The sequence below is a fragment of the Euprymna scolopes genome, chromosome 6, assembly GCF_053919585.1.
Source record: "Euprymna scolopes isolate OS-2025 chromosome 6, ASM5391958v1, whole genome shotgun sequence".
In the NCBI taxonomy this organism is placed as follows: domain Eukaryota; kingdom Metazoa; phylum Mollusca; class Cephalopoda; order Sepiida; family Sepiolidae; genus Euprymna; species Euprymna scolopes.
In genome coordinates, this window is record NC_136487.1 from 106,207,228 (window position 1) to 106,231,111 (window position 23,884).

General features: G+C 35.7%; 1 protein-coding gene across 2 annotated transcripts in view; it reads right to left on the minus strand.

Annotated features, from left to right (window-relative positions):
• The window catches only part of LOC145277837 (hydroxyproline dehydrogenase-like), a 109,120-nt gene that overhangs the window by 4,717 nt on the left and 80,519 nt on the right, over positions 1 to 23,884 (minus strand). Inside the window, exons 5-9 of one of the 2 annotated variants that reach the window (XM_080129763.1) lie at positions 22,155 to 22,232; positions 14,884 to 15,030; positions 13,622 to 13,899; positions 9,287 to 9,375; positions 6,281 to 6,747 (exon numbers count right to left, since the gene is read on the minus strand). In XM_080129763.1, the coding sequence (XP_079985889.1) occupies positions 6,665 to 6,747; positions 9,287 to 9,375; positions 13,622 to 13,899; positions 14,884 to 15,030; positions 22,155 to 22,232 (675 nt within the window). In that variant the 3' untranslated portion in view covers positions 6,281 to 6,664. Of the gene's footprint in view, positions 1 to 6,280; positions 6,748 to 9,286; positions 9,376 to 13,621; positions 13,900 to 14,883; positions 15,031 to 22,154; positions 22,233 to 23,884 lie in introns of those variants that run through there. The other variant, XM_080129762.1, reaches the window with a different exon arrangement.

A 23,884-nucleotide genomic window follows, 5' to 3' on the forward strand; every position in this document is an offset into this window, starting at 1 on the left:
TGTCATATTATAAAACACCTAGACACATTATGCTATACTAATAAAGAACGCTCCACTAAGGCAGCCCTTGTAGTCCCTAAACTCTACAATACCAATCTTGCTTACCAAACAGCTGGAAAATTTCTTCTGCGGTACAAGTTTGTGAAAAAACTAACCCACTTATTTATTAGACTCCTTCCTCTGTTCACTAAAATCTTTGAATCATTAATCAATCAAACGCTAGTGCACTTGTAAATATCAAATGTCTTTCCAACCAACAGTATTGATTTAGGCAAGCTCGTTCTATAGCAGATATCTTGGTCATCCATGAATGCATATATAATACAGCAGGGAAGGCTAAGGCGGTAGCCCTTGATATAGCTAAAACGTTTGACAGAATGTGGCACAATGGGCTTCTCATGAAAATTAAATCATACGGTATTACTGGATTAATACTTAATATAATCATATATTTCTTAGACAAGAGAAAAATCCAGGTTGTCCTCGATATCCTTCAAACAGCATGATATAAATATTTCAGGGATTGGTCCTTCAACCTTCATTATTCTTGATATTTATAAATGACCACCCTAATGAAATTGTGTCTGAGATGGGTATATTTGCTGATGACACCATGCTCTATGATAGACATGAGAGGAAAACGAATGTACACACATATCCAAGGTAATGGCTGAAAAATTAGAGAATGATTGATGATATAAACTTCAGTGGAATAGGGATGACATAAATTTTCATGCTACTAAGACTAAATTCTTTCCTTAATTTCAAGAAACCTTCCCAACTACTGATTGCCATACCTGAAAGCTTTTCATGCAAACTCCTCAGATTAACATTCACATGCAACATGAACTGAAATAGATTGAGGTTATTGCAAAGGTTGCTGCAAAGCTACCCACACCTGACAGTATCTTGTATCTGTATAAAGCAACCATTTGCTTATGCATGGAGTATTTTTGTCACATCTGGATTCATGTTTTTTGTAATTGTTAAAGGAATTTGTCTCTGACTACTGGCATCGTTCCCAATGACTGGCATGCTGCTACAATCTGCCCCATCTTCAAGAATAGTAACATAGAAGACCTTATAAACTACCGGCCTGTTTCACTCACCTCTATTGTCTCCAAAGTCATGGAAGTATTGCTGAAAAGAGTGATGTCCCACCTTCAACAAACTGAGCAAATCTCTCAATCCCAACACGGCTTCGTGCTGAAGAGATCTTGTTTATGAACCTTCTAGTCATGGAGGAGTTGCTGAAGAGAATCATGGACAAGGGATACACTGTGGACATTGTCTTTCTGGACTTTGCGAAGCTTTCAACTCTATAAATCATGGTCTACTTCTCATTAAGCTCCAGGTGTACAGGTTCCATCCTGAGGTTGTGCAGTGGGTCGGCACTTTCCTCGGTTCAAGTGAACAGCTGCCTTTCTGATGTATGCAATGCAACAAGTGGTGTGCCATATGGTTCAATTATTGGGCCCCTGTTGTTTCTCATCTTCGTCAATGATTTGCCTAAAGTGATTTCTCAGCTGTCCCTCCTGTTTGTTGCTAATGACATCAAAATTCTTGCCCCCCCCCCCACCATGGCAACGATAAAGATCTCTGGCATTGCCTCCATGAAGTCTGGAGATAGTCACTGGATTAGTTTAAACGTCGCCAAGTGCAGCCACATGGCAGTGGGCCAGTGGCCCTCAACTCCTTCATTCCCCCTTACAACTAGACGACTGGCTGCTGGAGTCAATCAGTCAAGCCAAGGTTCTTGAAGTGATTGTGTATTCCACATATTCACCCTTTGAACACTGCATCACCTCTGCTAACAAAGCCAAGGGTGTCCTGTTCTTCATGCGCTGCTCCTATATTCTCAACCTGCCAGGCAAGAACGACCAAGTGGTTTTATACAAAAGCTTCACAAGTTTTGGCACAGCTTTTACATCAAATGTTTCCTTAGATGGATGATTTGAGAAGAGGCATAATCCCATGAGTTCTCTACCAGTTATTTCTATACTCCTGCTGAATATGTATGCATTGAGTATTCGCCTCAAGTTTTCCTGAATTATCCTGAAGTTTGGAAATAGAGAGTTCAAAAATGGTAGGGAATTCTCAGTATAAGTTTTATAAGATTCAAAGAAATATCAAAGAATTTTCAAAAGACACTAAGAGAAATTTAAGGTGATATGTGGTGTAGAATAGGAAATATTGAAAATTAACATTGCACCATCTAGGGTTCAAAGATCTGCTGGATTCTCTGATGAAGAAACATATTTTAATTTTGGTAGAACGCCAAATTTGATATTAATATCTTCTGAAAATTTTTGGATCTTTGCGATCCTGTTTTCAATGAATATATTTTTCTTGGATCCCTTACTGTTCAGAACCCACGGGAGGGCTACTTAGGAATCAGACATTAGGAAAAAAATTATCAATGTTAAGGGGCTCTAAGACACCCAAAATCTGAGGGGCTACCTTAAGTGACTTCCCCTTCATTGGAGCTACTTTGGCCTTTGCAAACATCAGGGAACATTTAACTGTTTTGCATACAAGGTGAATCTGTACGTGTTTTTCGACACAGAAACAAATCAATTCAATAGAACGATTTTTAGACAATATACAAATTATTTCGATCGTTGGCATGATTTTGCTACAGGTTGATGAGCTCTTTAGGAATCCATTCATCTCAAGACAACTTGTTTTTCCAAATAAAGCTGACAAGGATCTTCCCCCATTTGATGACAGGGAGAAGCAATAATAAAGGGTTATATACTCCTGATATTTGTGAAAGAATCCCCCGTTTGGTATTGACTCCAGGGTCCACTAAAGTGGAAGAGAGTTTGAATGTATCCCGAAGAGGAGCATATTGGTATCCCAATACCTTCTCAGAGGCTAGGAAGGGAGATGAAATAGTTTCATCCTCCAACATTTGATCTTGTATCCTAGAGCAGTTAGAATTGCAGGATCACAAATCGAATCCTGCCTCTAACAATCTGTTGCGAACATTGTTATAAATAGTAAGTAAGTCTTCTCTGCCACAACTGGTGGTGACAAGATTATCCATGTAAAAATTGTTGGAAATGACATACGAAGCTGAATCCTTCACATATTTTTCCGCATGAAATTTCAATATGACGTTCAGAATGAAAGAGCTAGCATTAAACCCAAATATAATTGCTTTGTACCTGTATGTACATAACCGGTCACCCTTCTTAAGGAAAAAGCAAAATTTGTTCTTATCTTCTTCCGATTTAAGGTAAATTTGTAAAACGGCCTTTCTTATATCACCTAGAAAGACATATTCGTTTTTCCTGAAAACCAGCAATAAATCTAATGATTTAGCAGTTAAGTTTATGCCCATGTAGGTAGCATCATTAATTAATGTCCCCTCTACGGGTCTATGCGGAACCCAAATATAATCGTCATACTTCCCAGGCGGAACAAAAAACTGCTCCACTATTCCACATTCCTCACAATCCTCAAACACTTGGAGGTACTCCTTATACATTCCCTTCCTTTCTAATGACTCTGCCACTCTCTCCATTATCTTCAAGGAAGGCACAAAATTACTTTTTACATGTGGGAGTTTATCTTGATGCCACGGTAAATTTATATAGTATTTTCCTTCCCTTAAGACGATAGTCTTTAAACTCCTCTATCTTTTCTTTGTCCACGGGAAATAATTTGACCTTTGTTGATACCCAATGAGTCGAGAGTGAGCAACTACTCTGCCTGTTGATTCAGAGAAGAAAGGTTTTAATCCGTCCTCATAGGAAAAGGTCGGATTTAGAACAGAATTGATTAAATAGCTGTTGCATTCAGGGATTTCACAACACTGTTAAAGGGAGACGAATCTACCTTACTCAAATCCTTCTTCAAAAAATGCTGGCTCTCGCTAAATGGAATTATGTAATCATAGTGTTTCCATGCGTTACTGCTAAGACACCAAACCAATCTGAGATTATTTAATTTACCCAGAAGATCCAAACCAATTATCTCGTTAATGGGAGTTGCGTTTAAATTCTTATAACCGGGACAAAACCGGAATCCTTTTTGAGTTAAGTTATTCACAGCTTTATCAAAATTATCAACTTCGAATTTTAAATTCAAATTCCTCAGCGCCTCAAATTTAAAAGGATTTTGATCACCTAATTTTGCAGATATATTGTGCTCCTGCAATCTCAAGGAGTCACTGCCAATTAACGTGTTCACAGCCATATCAACCTTCTTGGGTTTTATGTTTTTAGCAGAACACAATTTAAATAGAATTGCCTGGGCGAAAAACGATCGTTGACTCAGAGTATCAATCAAACAGAAAAAGTAAATAGGTCGACCATGAACTTTCATCGATATTCTAAGGACAAGAAAAATACAGAATAAGTTGCTCTGCCCACAAAGGACTTATTTCCTTTAGGGCACATTGGACTAAAGTGGCTCTTTAATTCACAAATTGCACATGGATAAGGAAACCTCTTAATTCCTCGAAAAACAGTATCCAAGTGTTCACCTAGACACCGAGTACATAATTTCAATTCTTTGGCCCTTCAGCATTTAGCTTCGAAGGAAGGATATTTTTTACAGTTCTTAATCAAATGGTCTGCAGCGTCGCACAGCTTGCATAATAAAATGGCTTTCATCTCGCATGGAGAAGACGCCATATTGGATTTTGTATAAGGTGAAGAAGGTGCCAATCTTGGCGTGCAATTTTCCTGCTGAAAATCGAGCAGGATGGCCAACAAATATTCCGTAATGTCGAACACATGAGACATTATAGTATTTAGAGAAGGGAACCGTTCGCCACTTCTACTCATTAATTGCCTCCTTATAATATTAGAAAATTTTGCAAATAATACATGGGCTATCAGTGCCCCCATGGTTTTACCCTCAATAAAAAGTCAGTCAGATCTCATTTAACCTTTTTAAGAAATGACCTTAAATTTTTTTAGATCTGTTACACGAGACGGACTAGGAATAATCTCTTGGAAAACCCGATTTCTAATTAAAGCTGGATTTAAATATTTTTCCCTTAAAAGTTTCAGGGCTACATCATAGTTGTCCAATGTTACATCTAGACTGGAGACCACTTCAAAGACTTCTCCTTCTAGTTTAGATTTAAGTACTAACAATTTATCAGCCTTGTTCAAATTATCTGTACAAAATTCGAATTTATTCAAAAAGGTTCTGAAAGAAAACTTATCGTCTATGGACGTACCGGAAAACTTCAGACAGTCCAGTTGCATCTTTACAGGCATAACTGTCGTAGGTTGAATATCTTGTGGCGTATCTCCTTTCAATTTCAACAATAATAATTTTTCTTCAATTTCTGAAGAAAACTCCTTTGAATTGTCACAAAGATGCGATTTCTCTTCATCCGGAGTCTTGATTAGTACTAAGTCTATCAGCTCATCCAGATCCTTCAACCAACTTCGAATTACCGTTTCGCAGGACCTTAAAATATCTTGTGAAGGGTTGTTATCTCTAATCACTTCACAACACTATTTATGCAAAGTTTTTTGGTTTCCCACTTAGTCATTAATTCGCTTAGGGCCATGATGCGTCATTAGTGAACAATTGATAAAATAGCAGAATTATCTGCAAATGTTTAAAGTGGCAAAAACTGCCAATATTTATTCTTGTAATACGGAATCGTAACCACAAAGCACAACACTAACGAAATTTGCCGTCAGCAATTATCGGCCTCAAATTAGGGAAAATTCACTATAAGGATAAGAATCAAGCCACCACTAAGCTAAATTCAAAATTTCCGAGCGATACCAAGAGAAGAAGAGAAGTGCTGAAAAAATTTTTTAGCGAAGAAAATTTCAACCCACAATAAATTCAATGTGAATATTCACTCGTGGCAATGCAAATCATAAAAACATTTAACAATCTCAATTCAAATCAATCAATTTAAAATTAAAATTATTATTTAATGCATGAAGATAGAACACATTCAAATTTAGTGTGATTTTTATATTTAAACATTTAAATCAAGGAAAAAATTCATCTTCAAAGGTTTCCCTTTACATTTTTTTCAATTTAAATCAAGAACAAGTTAACCCACGTGGGATTTTAATTCAAATAAATGTAATTTAATATACTTGTAACCTACGACTACAATTTCATAGTCGAATTAAATCATTATCGAAACACAATTTCGAATACAAGGAAATTTCCTTTTAGTTTTACCCCTTAAATGGCTTAACGTTTTGCAAAATTAAGAATGTGAGAAATTAATCTCACAAACTCAATATTCCCTGGCTAAGGTTAACATAATTTCACAAGTACAAAACCATAATTTTTCAACTCAAATTTTATTCAATTATAACATCAAAGAAAGTTTATTGGTCCGGGTATAGTCCTTGCAAAACGGTGGGTCAGTTTTGCCTCCCAAATTGGGAGCCAGTAGTTAACTCCTTTTGTAGGAATGGTAGCATGGTTTTCCTCTGAAAAAGTTCATGATAATTCATGGTGTTCTCGGCAAGAGTTCTGGTGCCTTTAATTAGGCATAAAACGAGCCCTTGGGATCATAATTGAATTGAGAAAAGTTCAAACATTTAGAAAATGTTCAAATGGTGGCATCCTCTAATTGGGATATCTTTGGCACAATATAAAAATGTCTCTGCTTGTAGAGATTTCCTTTTTCACTAAACATTTAGGTGATATAAACATGAAGAAGTCATTGCGGCTCCATTCTCGATAAGGCATTCTTTTCGGAGCCAACTTTTGATGAGTCTCGCTCTTGCCGGAGATTTTCATAGACTGAAAAACAAAATGGATGTTTACAAAAAAGGCGCCAAGTAATTATCTTGGCTCATACAAATTAACCAATCACAGGCTGCCTACAAGAAATGTGCGTAGGCGGCTTAAAACATGAAAATGGCATTGTAACTGGAATTTCTCACGCCGTTTAGTCAGATCTAGCTGTGTGCTTAGCCATTTAGTTAGAGCTAGCTGTGTACACAGCCGTTTAGTGAGAGTTAGCTGTGTGCTTAGCCGTGTATCGTAGGCTAGCCATGCCTAGACGAGTATCGTGGGCTAGCTGTGTCTGGCTGAGTAGTGTGAGCTAGTAGAGACACTAGTAGGGTTTTAAGTTTAAGTGATCTTTAAGGATCAGGGGGAATGTAGTTTGATGTGATTTGCATATTAATGAGAAACTGGAATGAGGTGATATAAGGCCGGAAGTCAAGATGGTGAGGAAGTCAAGATGGTGAGGAAGTCGAGTTTGGGAGAACTGCACTGAACAGGTTGGATTTTACAATGTCGTTCGAATGCTAATAAGAATCCAGTCTTTTTTTTTATTGTTATACTCCAAGATCCCAGTCCTCTTTGTACTCATCCAGTAGATGTCTGGTTAGTGCTTTCTCTCCATTCTTCTTGACGCTCCACGACTATTTGACTTGATGTTAGTTGATGTTTATACTATATATATTTTTCTTACGTTTCAGCTTTCTTGATTCCATGTTGTGTTTCTTTATAGTTTTGTTTTTTTTATGGAAATTGCTCGAGACAAAGCATAAAGCCACTTGGTGTAAGGAGCTAACACAAACGAAAGCTGATTATTGCAAAGACAGGAGATGCTTATTGACCCTAGTCTTGAAGAGACCAAGGCCGTAGGTAGAAGGAAAACAATGAGCAGGAAGAGAGTTTTACAACCTTACAGTTCTTGGAAAGAAACTACTGGAATAGGAAACTGTATTATAATGAGATAATAAAACAACAAATTGATGGAGACCTCTAGACTTCATCTTCCATATCTTTTTCAGCTCTCTGGCCAGTTCTGTGCATTTGCTCCACTTCGGTTTCTTTGATATTCACTCTGTGAACTGCAGGAACGGCAAAATCTACAATCTGGCAGAATTTCTTTTTTTAATTAACTATTGACATCTTTTCTTCTTGCTTGAATAGGTTTATCTGTTTATACGTCCATGCCTCATAGGATTTTGTGATTTCCATTTTCAAGTACTGCTGCCAGTTTGTGATTGTACCATTTGTCTGTGTGTTTAAGATGCATTTGTTTGCATAATTCCGAGTGTACTGTCTTCCCCACTTGATCGTGTCTATTCTTGTATTATTTTTGGGCTAGTTTGCTGCATGTATCTTTGTGCACAGAGTCCACATTTGTTGTTTTCTTGTGTTTTGTTGATTCTGGGTTTGACATAATTGGTTCGAATCACATTATCTTATCCAGCTGTTATGAGGAATTCAGTTTCTCTGTTTCAGTGTCCTTTTCATAGCTATGTTCTAGTGTTTTTGTGAGTTTCATTTTTTGTCACCCTTATGAATACACGTGTAGTTGATTCTCTTCTCATTGTTTTTTTCTCGTTTTATCTGTTGTCTCTCTGTTTTCTATCTTGTTCAGTTTTCAGTGTCTCTTGCTGTGGTAATTAACCTTTCTGTGGTTTGCCTTATGTATTTTTCTAATTCTTGTTTGTATCATTCACACAGTCGTCTATACAAACCATCCCTCTTCCTCTGTCTTTCCTTTTCATGTAGAATCGGCCAGTTTCATCATTGAGTGTAGTGCATCGTGCCTGGTCGAGGTGCCTCACTTGTTCTTTGGTCCAACCTATGAATGGTGATGCTGCCCACATGTTTATACCTTTTATTAAATACCTATTATATAATTTAGTTTCTAGGAGTTTTCTAGTTCTTCTTAGATATTCCTTTTCCAGTTTCTCTTTCATTTCTGTTGGTTTGATAATGTCTACTTCCAAATCTCCCAAATACTTGGATGTATCATGTTCGCCTAGTGCCTTCAACTCCAATTGGTTAGTTACATACCAGTAGTAGTAGTAGTAGTAGTAGTAGTAGTAGTAGTAGTAGTAGTCTAATTCCTCCCATTACATACCCTACTTTCCACAATGGTGTTGATGCTAAACTAAATGCAATTCTGCTCTATTTTTTTTCAGACTCTAAGTGTTTATTGTTAGTAGTAGTATCGAAGATCGCAGTAGTAACAGTAGTGATAGTATACATTTCACACCTCTCAAACATTCAACATTTTAATTTTGGTGCAATTAGTGTTTAGTAGTAGTAGTAGTAGTAGTAGTAGTAGTAGTAACAACAGTAGCAATAGCAGTAGTAACATTTTACAACTTATAGTACATTCAATATTTTAAGAATTCTTCATGTCAAAGTTGACGCCATTCTCTCGTGTTGAAGTTTATAAATGTTCAGCTTATAAACAAACAAAAATGCTCACTTTAAACATATGTTCCCACTAAAAACAAATTGAATGTTGAAATCGAAATGATAAATCTTTGACAGAGCTGAAAATAAATTAAAGATGTTTGCTTACCAAGTGCATATGTGATGTGGTCTCCCATCCCATAGATTTGACCAAAGAAAACTTCTCCTCCAACCCGATCAATGCCCAATTCATCAAGCCTAGGGGGAAAAAATCACTGCAAATTTAAATTCTCAAGAAATAAAATTAGCAAAATATATTGTCATTTTATAAAAATAATGATTTTAAATTGTTTAATGAATTTGAATTCGATTTATTGATGATGGGCAGAATTTATTTATAATCAATATGATATCAGTATTGAATAATAATATTGAAAATGTGAGCATGAAATATCATATTCGTAAGATTATAAATCTGAAAAGTGCTGTTCAAGTTATTATAGTAATCAATAAAGTAAAAATAAGAAAGTTTTTGGTTTGAAATCAAAATAGTTAAAATATTAATAGATTGTTTTTATCTTTATTGAGACATCCGGGTGATCAGAAGATTCTAGCTGAGTTAGAACTGAGGATGAGCACAGTTCAGGGCATGTTGTTAGAAATAGATCTAAAAGACTCGTGAATTGTCTATCAGCATTGGGTACCTGAGTGGGTTTGTTAATAATCTGAATTAGAAAGGAAGGAATCATGACAAAATTTCCCTTTATCATTCGTTTTATTTGAGTGAACTAGCTATTCAACATTGTGAATATTAAAATCTCCACAGACGTGAATGTTGGCTGAGAGATGAGCAGACAGGGTATGATCAATTTGCTTAGTGATACTCTCAAAGATAACTACTCCATCATTGTGAGAACGGTAGAGGGCAAATTTAAATGCTGTGCTGTGATAAGGCGCTACTCTACAACACATATAGGAATGTTTGGGGCCTTCTAAGCAAACATCTCTGCCACAGGGAAAAGCATCCTTGATATAGACGCATGGAAAAAGTATCCTTGATATAGGCGCATGGAAATGTTCATGGCGATCTTTATGTTCGGGTTTGAATATGAAGTTAGAATAATCTTTGATAGGTTAAGGAAGCAGTTGAATTAATGCCAGTTTCAAACAAAAATAACAGGTCAGGTTTGGTCTTATGCAATTGTATTTTCGCCTCTGGAAGTTGGCTTGACCATTACTCTTGATATGAAATGGAACACCTACATCAAATCTGTTGCCAAGGTCGCTGGGAAAATAGTTGGATCCTTTTATTGCTTCAGTAGATATCTCACTGCAGATACGTCCAAGGATAGAGTACTGTTGCCACATCTGGGCAGCTGTTAGAAATACCTTATCCTGCCTTGACAGAATTTAAAATCGACTTCGTAGCCTAGTGGGGATGCCCTTTTTTTCCCCTGCAGAAGAGATGTTGCGAGCCTGTCTCTGCTTTATCCTTATTTTCATGGCAAGTGCTCGTCTGAGCTCCAATCTATGCCCCCCTCGCCAAACATTCACAAGAAACACTCGTCTAGCTGAAAACACTATTAATAATTTCCCCCCTCTTTATCCATGCCTAAACCTAAACGTAGATTCCATGAGTAAAGCTTTTTTCTTAGAACTGCACACTTCTTCCATTTGCTTGCTTTCCGGCTGACTATAATATGGTTGTCTTCAAGTCCAAGGTAAACAAGTTCTTGATGAGCCGTTCCCCTTAAGTAATCCAATTTACCAAATTTCCACTACTAACAATTAATATGTCATTGATCACTGTACACTTATTAACCCTTACCCTCGAGTGGCCTCTGGGCCTTGATAAGTGGTGACTCCTTTGTAAAAAAAAAAAAAGACCCCTAATGTGAGAGAAGAAGACCTTGTAGTGGAGATCTATGACCTTCACCTTCTCCGAGGTGCATGACTTATATGATCTTCACCGAGGTGCGCGACTTGACACACAAAAAAAAAACAGCCTCTTAATCACCTGCTAACGCACGCGTCACTGTAACGTCCAATGACAACAACAACAACCTTCTCACTCGACCTGCCTTTTATACCACTCTCTCAATCCCTCCTCTTGTGCATGCGCCCGGAGATTCCTGACAAACCCAAGACTTCCGCTTATAAAAAGCCAAGTTTTGTTGTCGCACATGCCTACACAACAAAACAAACACGTGGGCGTTTGTTGTGTTGGTAAGTACTACAAGATCTACGTTGGAAGTTGTAGTTCTGGGTTTTCTCTTGATTTGTTTGTTAGAATTTTTCATAGGTTGTGGAGTTTATGGAAGAGGTCAGCAGTTATTGATAGAAGAGAGAAAACAAGAGAGACAGAGAATAAAGATGAAAGAATTAGTGAAGAAGGAGGACTTTTGTAGACCATTAAAAAGGAAAAGTCGTAGCTAATATGGCTAGAGAGGCTCCACTAGAAGCTACTGTAAGGTCCAGAATCCATTCACTAAATGGCAATGCAGAGCCCTGGTATTTTGCACCTGCTGATAAGACAGTTTGGGTCCCTAACTATCAGGCAGATAACGTCACCCCAAGAAAACATTTACCTCCAGCACTCATATTAGTAACGTGGCAACAAAAATAGAATGGAAAGGGAATTTAGTCATCTCTAGCTACTACTTACTCAAAACTGTCAACCGAATATACAATGTTTAATTCCCCCTTTATCAGAACATTGCTCATTCGCTTGAGATGAAGACTGAGGAACAAAATAGGGTAAGCAAGAATTTCTAGGCTGCTGAAACTGCATTCACAAATACATTTTCTACTCTCCTTTAAATAAATAGATAAATAAATAGATAAATAAATAAAAATAAATAAATAAATAAAAATAAAATAAGTATTTTTTTACAAGGGAATCACCACTCAGAAGCCACTCGAGGATAAGGGTTAAAGAGTGTACAGTGGTCAAAAGGACAATATAATAATCGTTAGAAGTGTAAATTTGGTAAATTGGATTACTTAAGGGGAACGGCTCATCAAGAACTTGTTTACATTGGACTTGAAGATAACCATATTGTAGTCAGCTGGAAAGCAGGTGAACGGAAGAGAGTTCCACAGGTGTGCAATTCTAAGAAAAAAAACTTTGTTCATGGAGTCTACGTTTAGGTTTAGGCACAGATAAAGAGTGGGGGGAAAATTATTGATAGTGTTTTCAGTCAGACGAGTGTTTGGTGAGGGGGGCCATAGATTAGAGCTCAACTACTATCTTGAAAACGTTTGTCACGCAGAATAAGAAAAAGAATAGCTTAAAGAGGGAGCTAAAATTGCATAGTTTATGACATGAGAGCAAAGAAAATTCATCTAACCTACTTAAGTAAAAATGATTTTTAAGACATAGCGATATGATCATAATCAAAATTATGAATTAATTTACTATATCTTGGAAAAGCTATCTGTTCCCAAGGAGCACGTCATATTCCAAGCTAGATTCAAAATATCTGGGTACATATACATGTGGCATCACAGCCTTTATGTGTTGTTAGGGGAGGAAGGAGGAGAAGGTGGTGAAGAGAGTGGCTTTGAAACTCTTCTGATTTTTTAAAAATATCTTATTAAAGCATTTACACATTTTTAAAATGTTTCAGCAACACCAATAAATTTTAAATAAAAAAAGATGTTAAAAAAGCTGCAAATGAAAGACTTGGCAATATTGCAATAATCAAAATTATAAATAAATAAATTTGCAATACAATTTATTGATAAAGATGCATAGTTTGATTAGCAAAATTACTTTTATATTTATTATTTCGCCTTCATATATATTCCCTCTATTAAGAAAAATTTGCCTATAGCAAATTATTGAGTTATTTCCCATCATCTGTAATCTAAATTTGAAATGATTCTCTTTTAGAGTGTTTTTTTATTATAATGTTTATACTTTATTTTCCTTTTATCCTTATATTTTTTATTATTTATTTATTATTTTGTTTATATATTTTGTCCTATGTTATAAAATTAAATTTTCAATTAAACGATTTTAAGATTTCTGCAAACACTTGACAACCATTCCATACGATCCACTATCTAATGGCTAAGCAGAACAATTCATAGATACATTTGAACAAGCATTAAGAAAAGAATAGATACATTTAAACAAGCATTAAGAAAATCAGATCTAAGTGAAACTAAAGATGAATTGTTACAGCAGTTTCTCAAAATGTACTGGATAATAGCAAACCTGAGTGCACATTCAGGAATATCAATGACTGAACTTATATTCAAAAGAAAGATTCGATTGATATTTAATAGACTGTGACCTAGCAAATACCAAAGTTTTAAAATATAAAACTGACAGAAAATTTTTGGAACTGAGTGAAAAATTTTATTTTAAAGATTATAATAATGGAAAGAAAGTATTATTAAGAAACAAATTTGATTGTTGAGCAATACTATAACCAACTTATATATTCCGTACACAAATTCGAAATAGCTTTCTCTACAAAACGAAAGAAATTCTCACTTGGCAATTGATTTTCTTACTCCTTCCTCATTATGTGTGGCAATAAAAATTCGATAATTCTTGGGTCTTTTCTTTATTTGCTTCAACATTGCTTCCACATTGGACTGGTACTGCAAGCTTGTATCTTCATACGTATCATGGATCGGATCTGGATATCCTTTCCTAATGGCACGGTTGCGTTCCTGGTCCATATAAGCACCTCGAACGATTTTTGCTCCAAATTTCACCCCGTGAACATTAGTGAATGTAATGTCTTTAGCCAGATTTACTGGAGAATTCTGGAAATATTGATCATATGGAATAATTACGGATGATACCGATGTTTTTTTTTCTTGAAAAGAAAAAAAAATCATAAATGATAAAAAAATTATAAATTGAAAATTTTTGATAATAATTAAATATTTTCTTTTTTTTTCTTTATATCAGTCACAAGTCAAAGGAAGTGATAATCATTGGCTGACGGGAATGAAAAGTTAGTGATGGACTAATGAAACTAGGGATTCTGCACATAAAAATAATTCTAAAATGTAAATGTAAAATTCATGCAATTATCCTAATGTAACAAACGTTTCTGTATAGCTTACTTGCCATAGGTATATTTTCACATTACTACTAAGCTATATTCACGTATTGGGCACTGTTGAAGATAATAAATAAGAGGGGAGTTTCAAAAGTAATGCCTCCTGTTCTTTTATTCAACCAGAGAGAAGTACAAATTGCATTGTTGTAATAACTGAACTTATGAATTCATGGCCTGAAAGTTTCATCTCTTTGTTACAGATATTGACAGCAACCCCTGTCATGGATGTGCATCAGAAACAGAGCTGTGTCATTGAATTCCTGGCAAAAATACACTGAGATTGGTGGTGTGTTTGTAGAAAAAAATTTTAGAGCACAAATTTTAATTTCACTTTAATGATGCCATTCTCGTCTTCGTATCTCTTTAACTTTTGGAGTTAATAAAAATATGGGAGACTTTACTTTTCAAACTGTGTGTGTGTGTGTGTGTGTGTGTGTGTGTGTGTGTGTGTGTGTGTGTGTGTGTGATAATTTCATTGATGTTTGTATGACCTAGATGACAATATGTCTTGGGGGTGGAGAGATCTAAAAAAGGGGACAACTGAATAGAAAATCCTTTTAAATTAAAAACCTATAAAAAACAGTTCATATTTATTTTAATCAAAATCCATGAACAAATATATAAAAATGTGTTAAAATGTTATATAAATAGAATTTCAGAAACTTTGTTTTGAATTCCTTACCTTTAAGTAACTTTGATATGTGAAGAATACAAGTGGAAGTTGTGTGTTGTAGTTCAACATCAAAGCCAATGAGAATAGATTTAGTCCAGCATTGACATATGTCAGTTCAGCATCAAACATAAATATCACTTTTTTTTCGAAAGCAGTCTAATAAAGGAAAAAGCATTTTCGATGCAAATAAACATAAATTCAAACAGAAACATCTCATTTTAATCAATGGCAAAAATTAAAGGAAAACTTTAAAAAGCAAGTGTAGAGCCTTTTAGTCACTGATAAGGAGCAGGATTATTGTGAAAATCTCCATGTTTAAGAATATGTCTTCGCTTTCTGCCGCTTACGAGAAAACTACAAATATGAGATGATGATGTGAAAGGTTTCTTCTCTGATGACTTTTTGTTTGCTAAATCTTCCGTTTTCAACCAACAAATATGAAACTTAGATCTCTTCATAGATTATACATTTATTTGTGAATGAAAATCATATGATTATTTTTTCCTTCATAAATAATAAATGCATACACATATTCCAAATTGATAGAACAATTTATGTTCTAATTTCTTTCACATTTCCTTTCCTAGCAATATGTAGTTAAGAAGTGCAATTTTTACATTAGTACATGTGAAGTTCATTTGTACATGTGAAGTTCTTTTTTACATGTGAAGTTCATTTGTATATATGAAGTTCATTTGTACATGTGAAGTTTATTTGTATATGTGAAGTTCATTTGTATATGTGAAGTTCATTTGTACATGTGAAGTTTATTTATACATGTGAAGTTCATTTGTACATGTGAAGTTCATTTGTAAATGTGAAGTTCATTTGTACATGTGAAGTTCATTTGTATATATGAAGTTCATTTGTACATGTGAAGTTTATTTGTATATGTGAAGTTCATTTCTACATGTTTTTTTTTAATTACATTTTCACCCCAAACAAGGCACATTGCCAGTTTGGTGTAGGGGCTACTATCAGGGTCAACAACTACTGAGGTACTATGTTGGGATTTGGCAGCAAGATGTCGGTTCACGTTACACTTGAATTTCTGCATGTCAGTACAGTTGGGGAAGTAGGGACCTGGAATGGAATTCCAGAGTCTAGCAGTTTTGAGGAAGAAACTACTGGAATAAAAAGATCTTTTACATCTAGGGATCTCTACTGTGTGGGGGTGAGATTTAGCTGCCTGTCAGGTTTGTCGAGTGTGTCTACGTTGTGGGGGCACGAGTGTCTGCAGTTCGCCAGAGCATTCACCATTAAAATAATTGTTGGACAGGCAAAGGGATGCAACATTTTGTTGATGAGACAGAGGCTGAAGCGTAGATGCCAGTGTAGAGCCTATCAGATTGGTGACTCTCTTTTGAACCTTGTCTAGGAGCGAGAGACTAGTAGCAGATGCACCAGCCCAGATGTGACAACAATACTCCATACATGGGCGAATGGTGGCTTTATAGAGGTATAGGATACTTTCGGGTGTTAGTAGTTTTCTAGCACGGTAGCGAGAGCCTACCTTCTTTGCAGCGGCCCTGGCAATGCTTTCAATGTAATTGTTCCAACTCATATTTCCTGTGAACGTTAGGCCAAGCAGTTTGAAAGATGTACTCCGAGATAAAGAGCCACTGGCCATTGCTATTGGTGGCAGAGAAGGTTTTTTGTAATTATTGAAGGAAAGCAGTTTAGTCTTGGCAGCATTGAATGTCCCCATCCATTTTTGTCCCCATTCCACTACAGATTGGAGATCATCCTCTATTGTTTTTGCCATTTCTTTAGATATGTGTTCATTTGTTTTCCTGTCATGCCTGTTATAGAGTGTGGTGTCATCAGCATATATACCCATCTCACAGACAATTTTGTCAGGGAGGTCATTAATGAATATTAGGAACAATAGAGGTCCAAGAATAGACCCCTGAGGCACTCCCGCATTTATATCATATTGTTTAGATGTATGACCGTCGAGGACAACCTGGATTTTTCTCTTATCTAAGAAGGATTTAATTATGTTAAGTATTCTACCAGTGGTACTGTATGATCTAATTTTTCTGAGGAGACCCTCATGCCATACCCTGTCAAAAGCCTTAGATATATCTAGAGCTACCGCTCTGCCCTCCCCCGCTTTGTCCAGTTAATGGTATATACGGGCAGAGATTACAGTGAGTATGTCTGCTGTGGAACGGGCTTGTCTAAATCCATATTGTTTGTTAGTCCAAAGTTTAGCATCTGTAAAGTGATGGACTAGAGCATGGTTAATTATGGTCTCAAATATTTTGGCAAAAAGTGGGAGGAGGCTAATGGGGCGATAATTTAATGGGTCAGTTCTTTCGCCAGAATTCTTGAATACTGGTACCACAGAAGCAGTTTTCCAACAGCTCAGAAAGCAAGATTCATTAAGGCATTTGTTGTAGAGTTTGGAAAGAACTGGAGCTACTTCGGCTGAGCACTTTTTTAATAGCACAGCTGGGATGAGATCGGGTCCACATACTTTTGAATTGTCAAGGTTTTTCATGATAGCATGCACCTGAGTAGGGGTGATTTTTAGATCGTCTAGTGTGGCGTCTGTCTGCAAAGGAAAGTCAGGCAGGGGGTGGTTGCAAGGGTCCAGTGTAAAGTTTGAGGCAAACCGACTGGCAAGCCTTGTCGGTTGCTGAGCAAACAACCTCATGATTGTTGGTTAGTGGGGGAATTGTTGATTGCTCATTATTTACTACACTGTTGTAGATTTTCCAGAAGTCACGCGTTCCTAATTTTTGTGCTTTGATGCGTTTTTTTAGTGGTTTCAGTAAATTCTCTCTTAGCTGTCGCTATTTCTTTCTTAATGTTACTTCTAGCTTCTATATACTTCTGTCTATTTGAACTGGACTTATGTCAGTTAAATCTGTGGTATGCATGCTGCTTTTGAGCAATGGCAGTTGCGCAAGTAGAAGTAAACCATTGGGGAAAGTGGGGCTTGCTATAAAATTTCCACATTGGGAACATGTGTTTTAATTACATTTTTGAACAATTAAATGGTCTCATTTGTGCACTGTTCAGCAGGAAGAGAAAAAGTATTTCCCCATGGGGCATCTCTGATAAGATCTCTGATGGTTTCCCAGTCAGCCTTTTTATAATATCTCGTTGTTTTGAGCACTGGCCCTTCAGTTTTGGGTCTAGAGTTTAGGGCGATTTCTACCATTATCACTGCATGATCAACGTTCCCGAGTGGGCTGTCAGCATTTGTTATACAATCCTTGGGAACTGTGGTCAGAAACAGATCTAGAAGTGATGTGTGTTGTTCTTGCTGGTCAGGGAAACGGGTTGGAAACGTAACCATTTGTGATAGGAAGTGAGATATAGCGAAGCTATGCATTGTGCTGCCCGCTGCATCTGTGTAAGTAGAGAATCCAAGCCAGTTTTTGTGGTGGACATTAAAGTCACCAAATAAATTTACTTGTGCGCTAGTGTCGAGGGTGAGAATGCTGTGTCTATGCTGTTTTGTTTATTATGGTGCAGTCCTGGGTCAAGGGAGAGCGGTAGAGAAAATTAACTAGCTAATGTTATGTTGTATGTTTAGTCTAAAGCACATAAAAGCTTGATCGTCCGCTTCTAGGTTTGTTTCTCTAGTCAAGGGGAGGGTGTTACGAATGTAGACTCCAAGTACGTGCATATGTCTGTCAGAGTCCTTACGGCAGAGTGGGAGATAGCCAGGCGTGTTTAAGTAGTTAGAGACGATGGAGGAGTGTAGGTTAGTCTCACTTAGTGCAAAGATATCCGGGGTGTTTGTTAGGAGAAATACTTCGACATCATTTAAATTAGTTCTAAGCCCACGGATGTTCGTAAATGCAAGCCTCAAGTTCCTTTGTACATGTGAAGTTCATTTGTACATGTGAAGTTCATTTGTACATGTGAAGTTCATTTGTACATGTGAAGTTCATTTGTACATGTGAAGTTCATTTGTATATGTGAAGTTCATTTGTACATGTGAAGTTCATTTGTATATGTGAAGTTTATTTGTATATGTGAAGCGAGAAAATAGACTCTCTTTGGATTTTTCAGACTACTCTTCTCCTGCAGAATGTTGAATGACGGTTTCTTTATCCGCAGTAAAGTTATACTGTAGTCAGTAGGGAATAAACTAGCATGAGCATATTTTTTTTAATATGTTTTTTTATATTTATTTGTTTTTATATTTATTTGTTTTTATATTTATTACTTATTTCTAGTGTTAGGACAATTAATCTGGAGATTTTTTGTATTTGACATCGGAATTAAAAAATAGCTCTTAATGTCCTATGTCAAAAACGATTCTTTTTATTGTTTTTATTTGTTTGTTTTCGTTTTAAGCTTAATTTTTTATGGTTCGTAAACTAACAATATAACTAAAATAACTCTTCCACAAGTCTATTTTTACGCCTGTCGAAATATATGAAAACATGAGATTTTATGATACCCCCCCCCCCAAAAAAAATATATATATTTAGAAATTTTTAAAGAATCGGAATCAATAATTGTATAAGAATCAGGAATTGTATTGGAATCGTCCCATCACTACTTATTTTATTCATGTTCCATTGAATTTAGTTATTTATTAAAGTGCATATGCAAAAAATTTAACTTATCCATGAAATATTTCATAATCTTTATTTTATAGACTTTAGGGTGATATCAACCATTATCAAGGTAATCAACGCTATCAACATCTGTCACATAAGCATCAGGCAAAATAGTCAAGAAAAGGTCGAGGAGTTCAGCTTACTGATTCTCATTATCTACAAACATGGGTCGGGAAAGTGACATTCTGGAAGAGATCGTGCGATGGAGAAACTTTGCATACTGTTTAAAGTTGCGTCGCATAACTCGAGGATCTAAGCCAATTACGGTAATGGACTTTAAAATACACAAATATCTGTGTCTTGACATTTGGGTCTAATAAGAGTGCTGCACCTATGTTATCAGAGAAAGAGTCGAGCAGAATACAATCCTGAAGCAAAGAAGAATCATAGATGAAATACACTGTTGATCAAAAATTTAAGAAACCTTTTTTTAAGGATAGATTTTAAACTCTTCCAACTTAAGGTTATTAATACTTCAATCTAAAAGGTTATGGAAACAAAAAGGTACATTCCAAAAATTTTATTTAAAAATTTGCATTTTTATTAAATTAGGCTTTTTACACATGATCCAAATTATAAGACCAAGGGTATAAATTGCTAGATTTATGGTAATCCTAATGTTTTAGTTCAATTAGAGATTAGCAATCACTATGTAAAGGTGTTACCATGCTTAAAGCAAGAAAACTAACCGAAGTTGAGCGCTCTCGAATTCTAGGATTCAATAAGCAAGGTTTGTCACAGCGAGTGATAGCAGCTAAGGTAAATTATTTGCAACTTTCTAAAGAGCACTGAGAATTATGGAAAAGCAAAATCCTTTGGTAGGCCCCTCAAAATTTCTCCTGCATTGAGTAGGAGAATCAAACGGGTTGTTATGAATGACAGAGGACTTTCTTCTAGTCAAATTAAGGTGGTTACAGATGCTGATTGCAGTCCAATAACCATTAGACAATACTTAAAAAAAAGGCATGGTAAATAAAAAGCGTAAACAAATTCCTTGATTGCTTCCATGTCACAAAGTGGACCGCTTAAGATTTGGTGGTGAATACCAAACCTGGGACGTTGAGAAGTGGAAGACACTCCTGTTTTCTGATGAGAAAAAATTCAATTCAGATGGTCCTGATGGCTTCCAGCGATATTGGCATGACAAAACATGCCCCTTGAAATTTCTTTCATACATCATAGTGGTGGAGGGTCTGTAATGTATGAGGTGCCTTTTCTTACAGAGGGACGATGGAGCTCTAGGTGGTGCAGGGTCGTCAGACAACAGCTGGTTATATTAGTATGCTACAAAAAGCATCTTTGATGATGGAGGATCATCGTTTGTGTGGGGATGAATGGTTATTCCAACAGGATAATGCTGCAATCCACACTGCAAGACGAACCTTGAGCTTTCTACAAGAAAATGGAGTTCATCTCTAGGGACATCCTGCAGGCTCACCGGACTTGAACCCAATTGAAAATGTTTGAGGATAGATGACAAGAGAGATTTATCGAAATGGCAAACAATATTCAGCAAAAAATGAATTCGTGACGCCATCTTCAGAAACTGGAGCAGGATCCCCCACACCTTAATGGAGACCCTTATTTCTAACATGCCCCAAAGAATTTTTGAAGTCATCAAAAGCAGTGGAGATAAAACTCATTATTAAGTTTGATTGTTCAATGTTTTCATACACTTTTCATACACTTTTTGTACAATTTAATAGAATTTTTGTCTCTGGTCTTATAATTTTGATCATGTGTAAAAAGCCTAATTTTAATAAAAATGTAAGTTTTAAAAATAAATCTTTGGAATATAGGTTTTTGTTTCCATAACCTTTTAGATTGTAGTATTGGTAACCTTAACTTGGTAGAGTTTAAAATGTATCCTTAAAAAAAAAAGTTGTTTTTTTTTTAAGATTTTTAAGTGGTTTTAAATTTTTAATCAGCAGTGTGTTGTAAAGTTTAATCAGCAGTGTGTTGTAAAGTTTAATCAGCATTGTGTTGTAAAGTTTAATCAGCATTGTGTTGTAAAGTTTAATCAGCATTGTGTTGTAAAGTTTAATCAGCATTGTGTTGTAAAGTTTAATCAGCAGTGTGTTGTAAAGTTAATCTAAACACATGAACGTCTGATCATCTGATTCCGTGTTCAAGGAGAGGATGTTACAAATTTAAACTCTGAATCGCATTTGTTTTGTTAGTTTGTGATGATTATGCATGCATTTCTCCTGTTTTAGTGCAAAAACATATATTTTGTAGGCTATATGCAAGATACTTTTATTTTTTAAGATAAGAATTATGATTATGATTAATCATCATTCACACGATATTGTAGACTGATACCGGAATATGTTTTATCATTGGATCATTTGGATTATATTTTCATCTTGCTTATTATATTCACAAGTAACAGTCGTAGTAATAATTAAGAATTAGCACTTCTACCCGGGTATGACTAACAACACAATGGATTAAATAAATCAGTAAGAAATTCCATATAACTTTTCTGAGTTTGGCATAACGATTCTAATATTTTAAAAAAGATATTACATCAGCTAAAACGTTGTAAATATAACACCTGAGATGAGAATAGTAGTCCAAATAATTCAAATTAGCAACCGTCACCTCAAAATTTCTGAGACATAATTTGACCATTAAAATGTTGATTGGAAGTATTATCTCATGATAACCAAATTTCTGAATCCATCTTACCTCACCTATTTTACGCAGTTTTTCAAGTCCATTCTGTAATTCTTCCAATTCTCCTGTATCCAAGCCTTTAATTTGAACCTGAAAATTTCAAAAAATTCATCAAAGTTAAAATCCATTATAAAATATGAATATATTGATGGATTCTTCCGCCAAATTAGGCAGGGTCACAAACAAGATGTTTTAGATAAAACGAAAATGATCTCTGAATGACCATAAAAAACATGGAGGGGGGAGGGTCAACAAGATGAAACACATGATTAATTTATAATTATGACAGTTGATAAAAAATGTTGCTTGTGTACATAGCTCATATATTGGACACATGTGAGTCGATTGAAGACAAGCCATAGAGAAACCATCCAGTCAGATACTGTCATTGCTAATGGCATTATTGACAACAGGAAAATGAAAAGAAATGTCTCTCTATGCAGGGCTTCATACATTTCTATGATATAGCTAACATCAACGAGATGCATGACAATTAAACAACTTGAAGTTTTCATTCAGAATGAAATGTTAATACGATACTATTTGGGGTTAGTAAACTATAAAGATATTAAATGATTTTGTGTGCCTTCCAATTTTCGAACTAAACAACACAAGCAAAACAAATCTACAACATCTAAAGTTACATCATCACTATTGTGCTGCATGAAATTCTCTGTTGCTGCTGGAGAGAAAGCAAAATACCATGACAAAGGCGACAAAAGTGGCATCTCGCCTTTGGGTTGTCAAGAAGCCGTTTGCAGAAGCTTTTGGTTCTTTCTGATTGAATCCACTTAGAATCAGAGTATGGATTTCAACCTGATAGGTTATTCATTGATATGACGTTCTTCCCTGAACAGCTACAAGAAGAATGTATAGAACAACTAGAGCCATTGTCCTCCATAAACATCTGATTTCTAAAGTCGGAAAAGCCTTTTCATAATTCTCTTGAAGATTGGGTGCACATCTAGGTTACTTGGCCTTATCTCATCTTTCTAAGAGGAAGGTTCTTAGAGTTTTTGACAGTCATCAGATCTCGTTCTGAATATATTTTCAAACACCAAAGTTCAATTTAATGTCTGTGTAATTTCCCATTTGTTGATGATGCAGCTATCGCTGGATTATAAGAGAAGCAAGATAATGAATAATGATTATAATCTAGATGGCAATTAGATGTAGGTCAGAAGCAGTGTGTAGGTAGTCGCCACATGTTGCATGCAACTGTGGTTGTTTTGATAATTTTGAGGTTGGGATAAAAATGAAAATATAAATATTGATTGCTTGTTATTTGTTGGGCTTAGAAACGTGTCAAGAAAAAATTACTGTCAGAATTACAGTCACCAATTAAGAGATAATATGGGGAAAATAAGAAATGTTTACTTGAGGTCAAGGTAAGTGAACATTTTGGAGGCTGGGGAGCTGAATGTAGCAGGAGATTGTCGTTATTCCAGCACAATGAAAATGAAAAACCTTTCTTATTTTAACTCTTACTACATTTTTACAGAAAATGATGTCTCCAAACAGTTTTGAAATTTCGGATTAGTAAAAGAATGGGGTCTAACCCTAACCCGCTCAACCAAGGACACTCATAACTCTCTTTAGCTTGTAAAAACTTTGGAATGATCATCAGTTTGATAACACAGGGGTTTATTTATGTCATCTTCACTGATCGGTTGTTGCCTTGTCTCTTTAAAACCCCCCATGGTTTGGCTAACAGATATCTGTATCCCATTTTGCTAATTCCT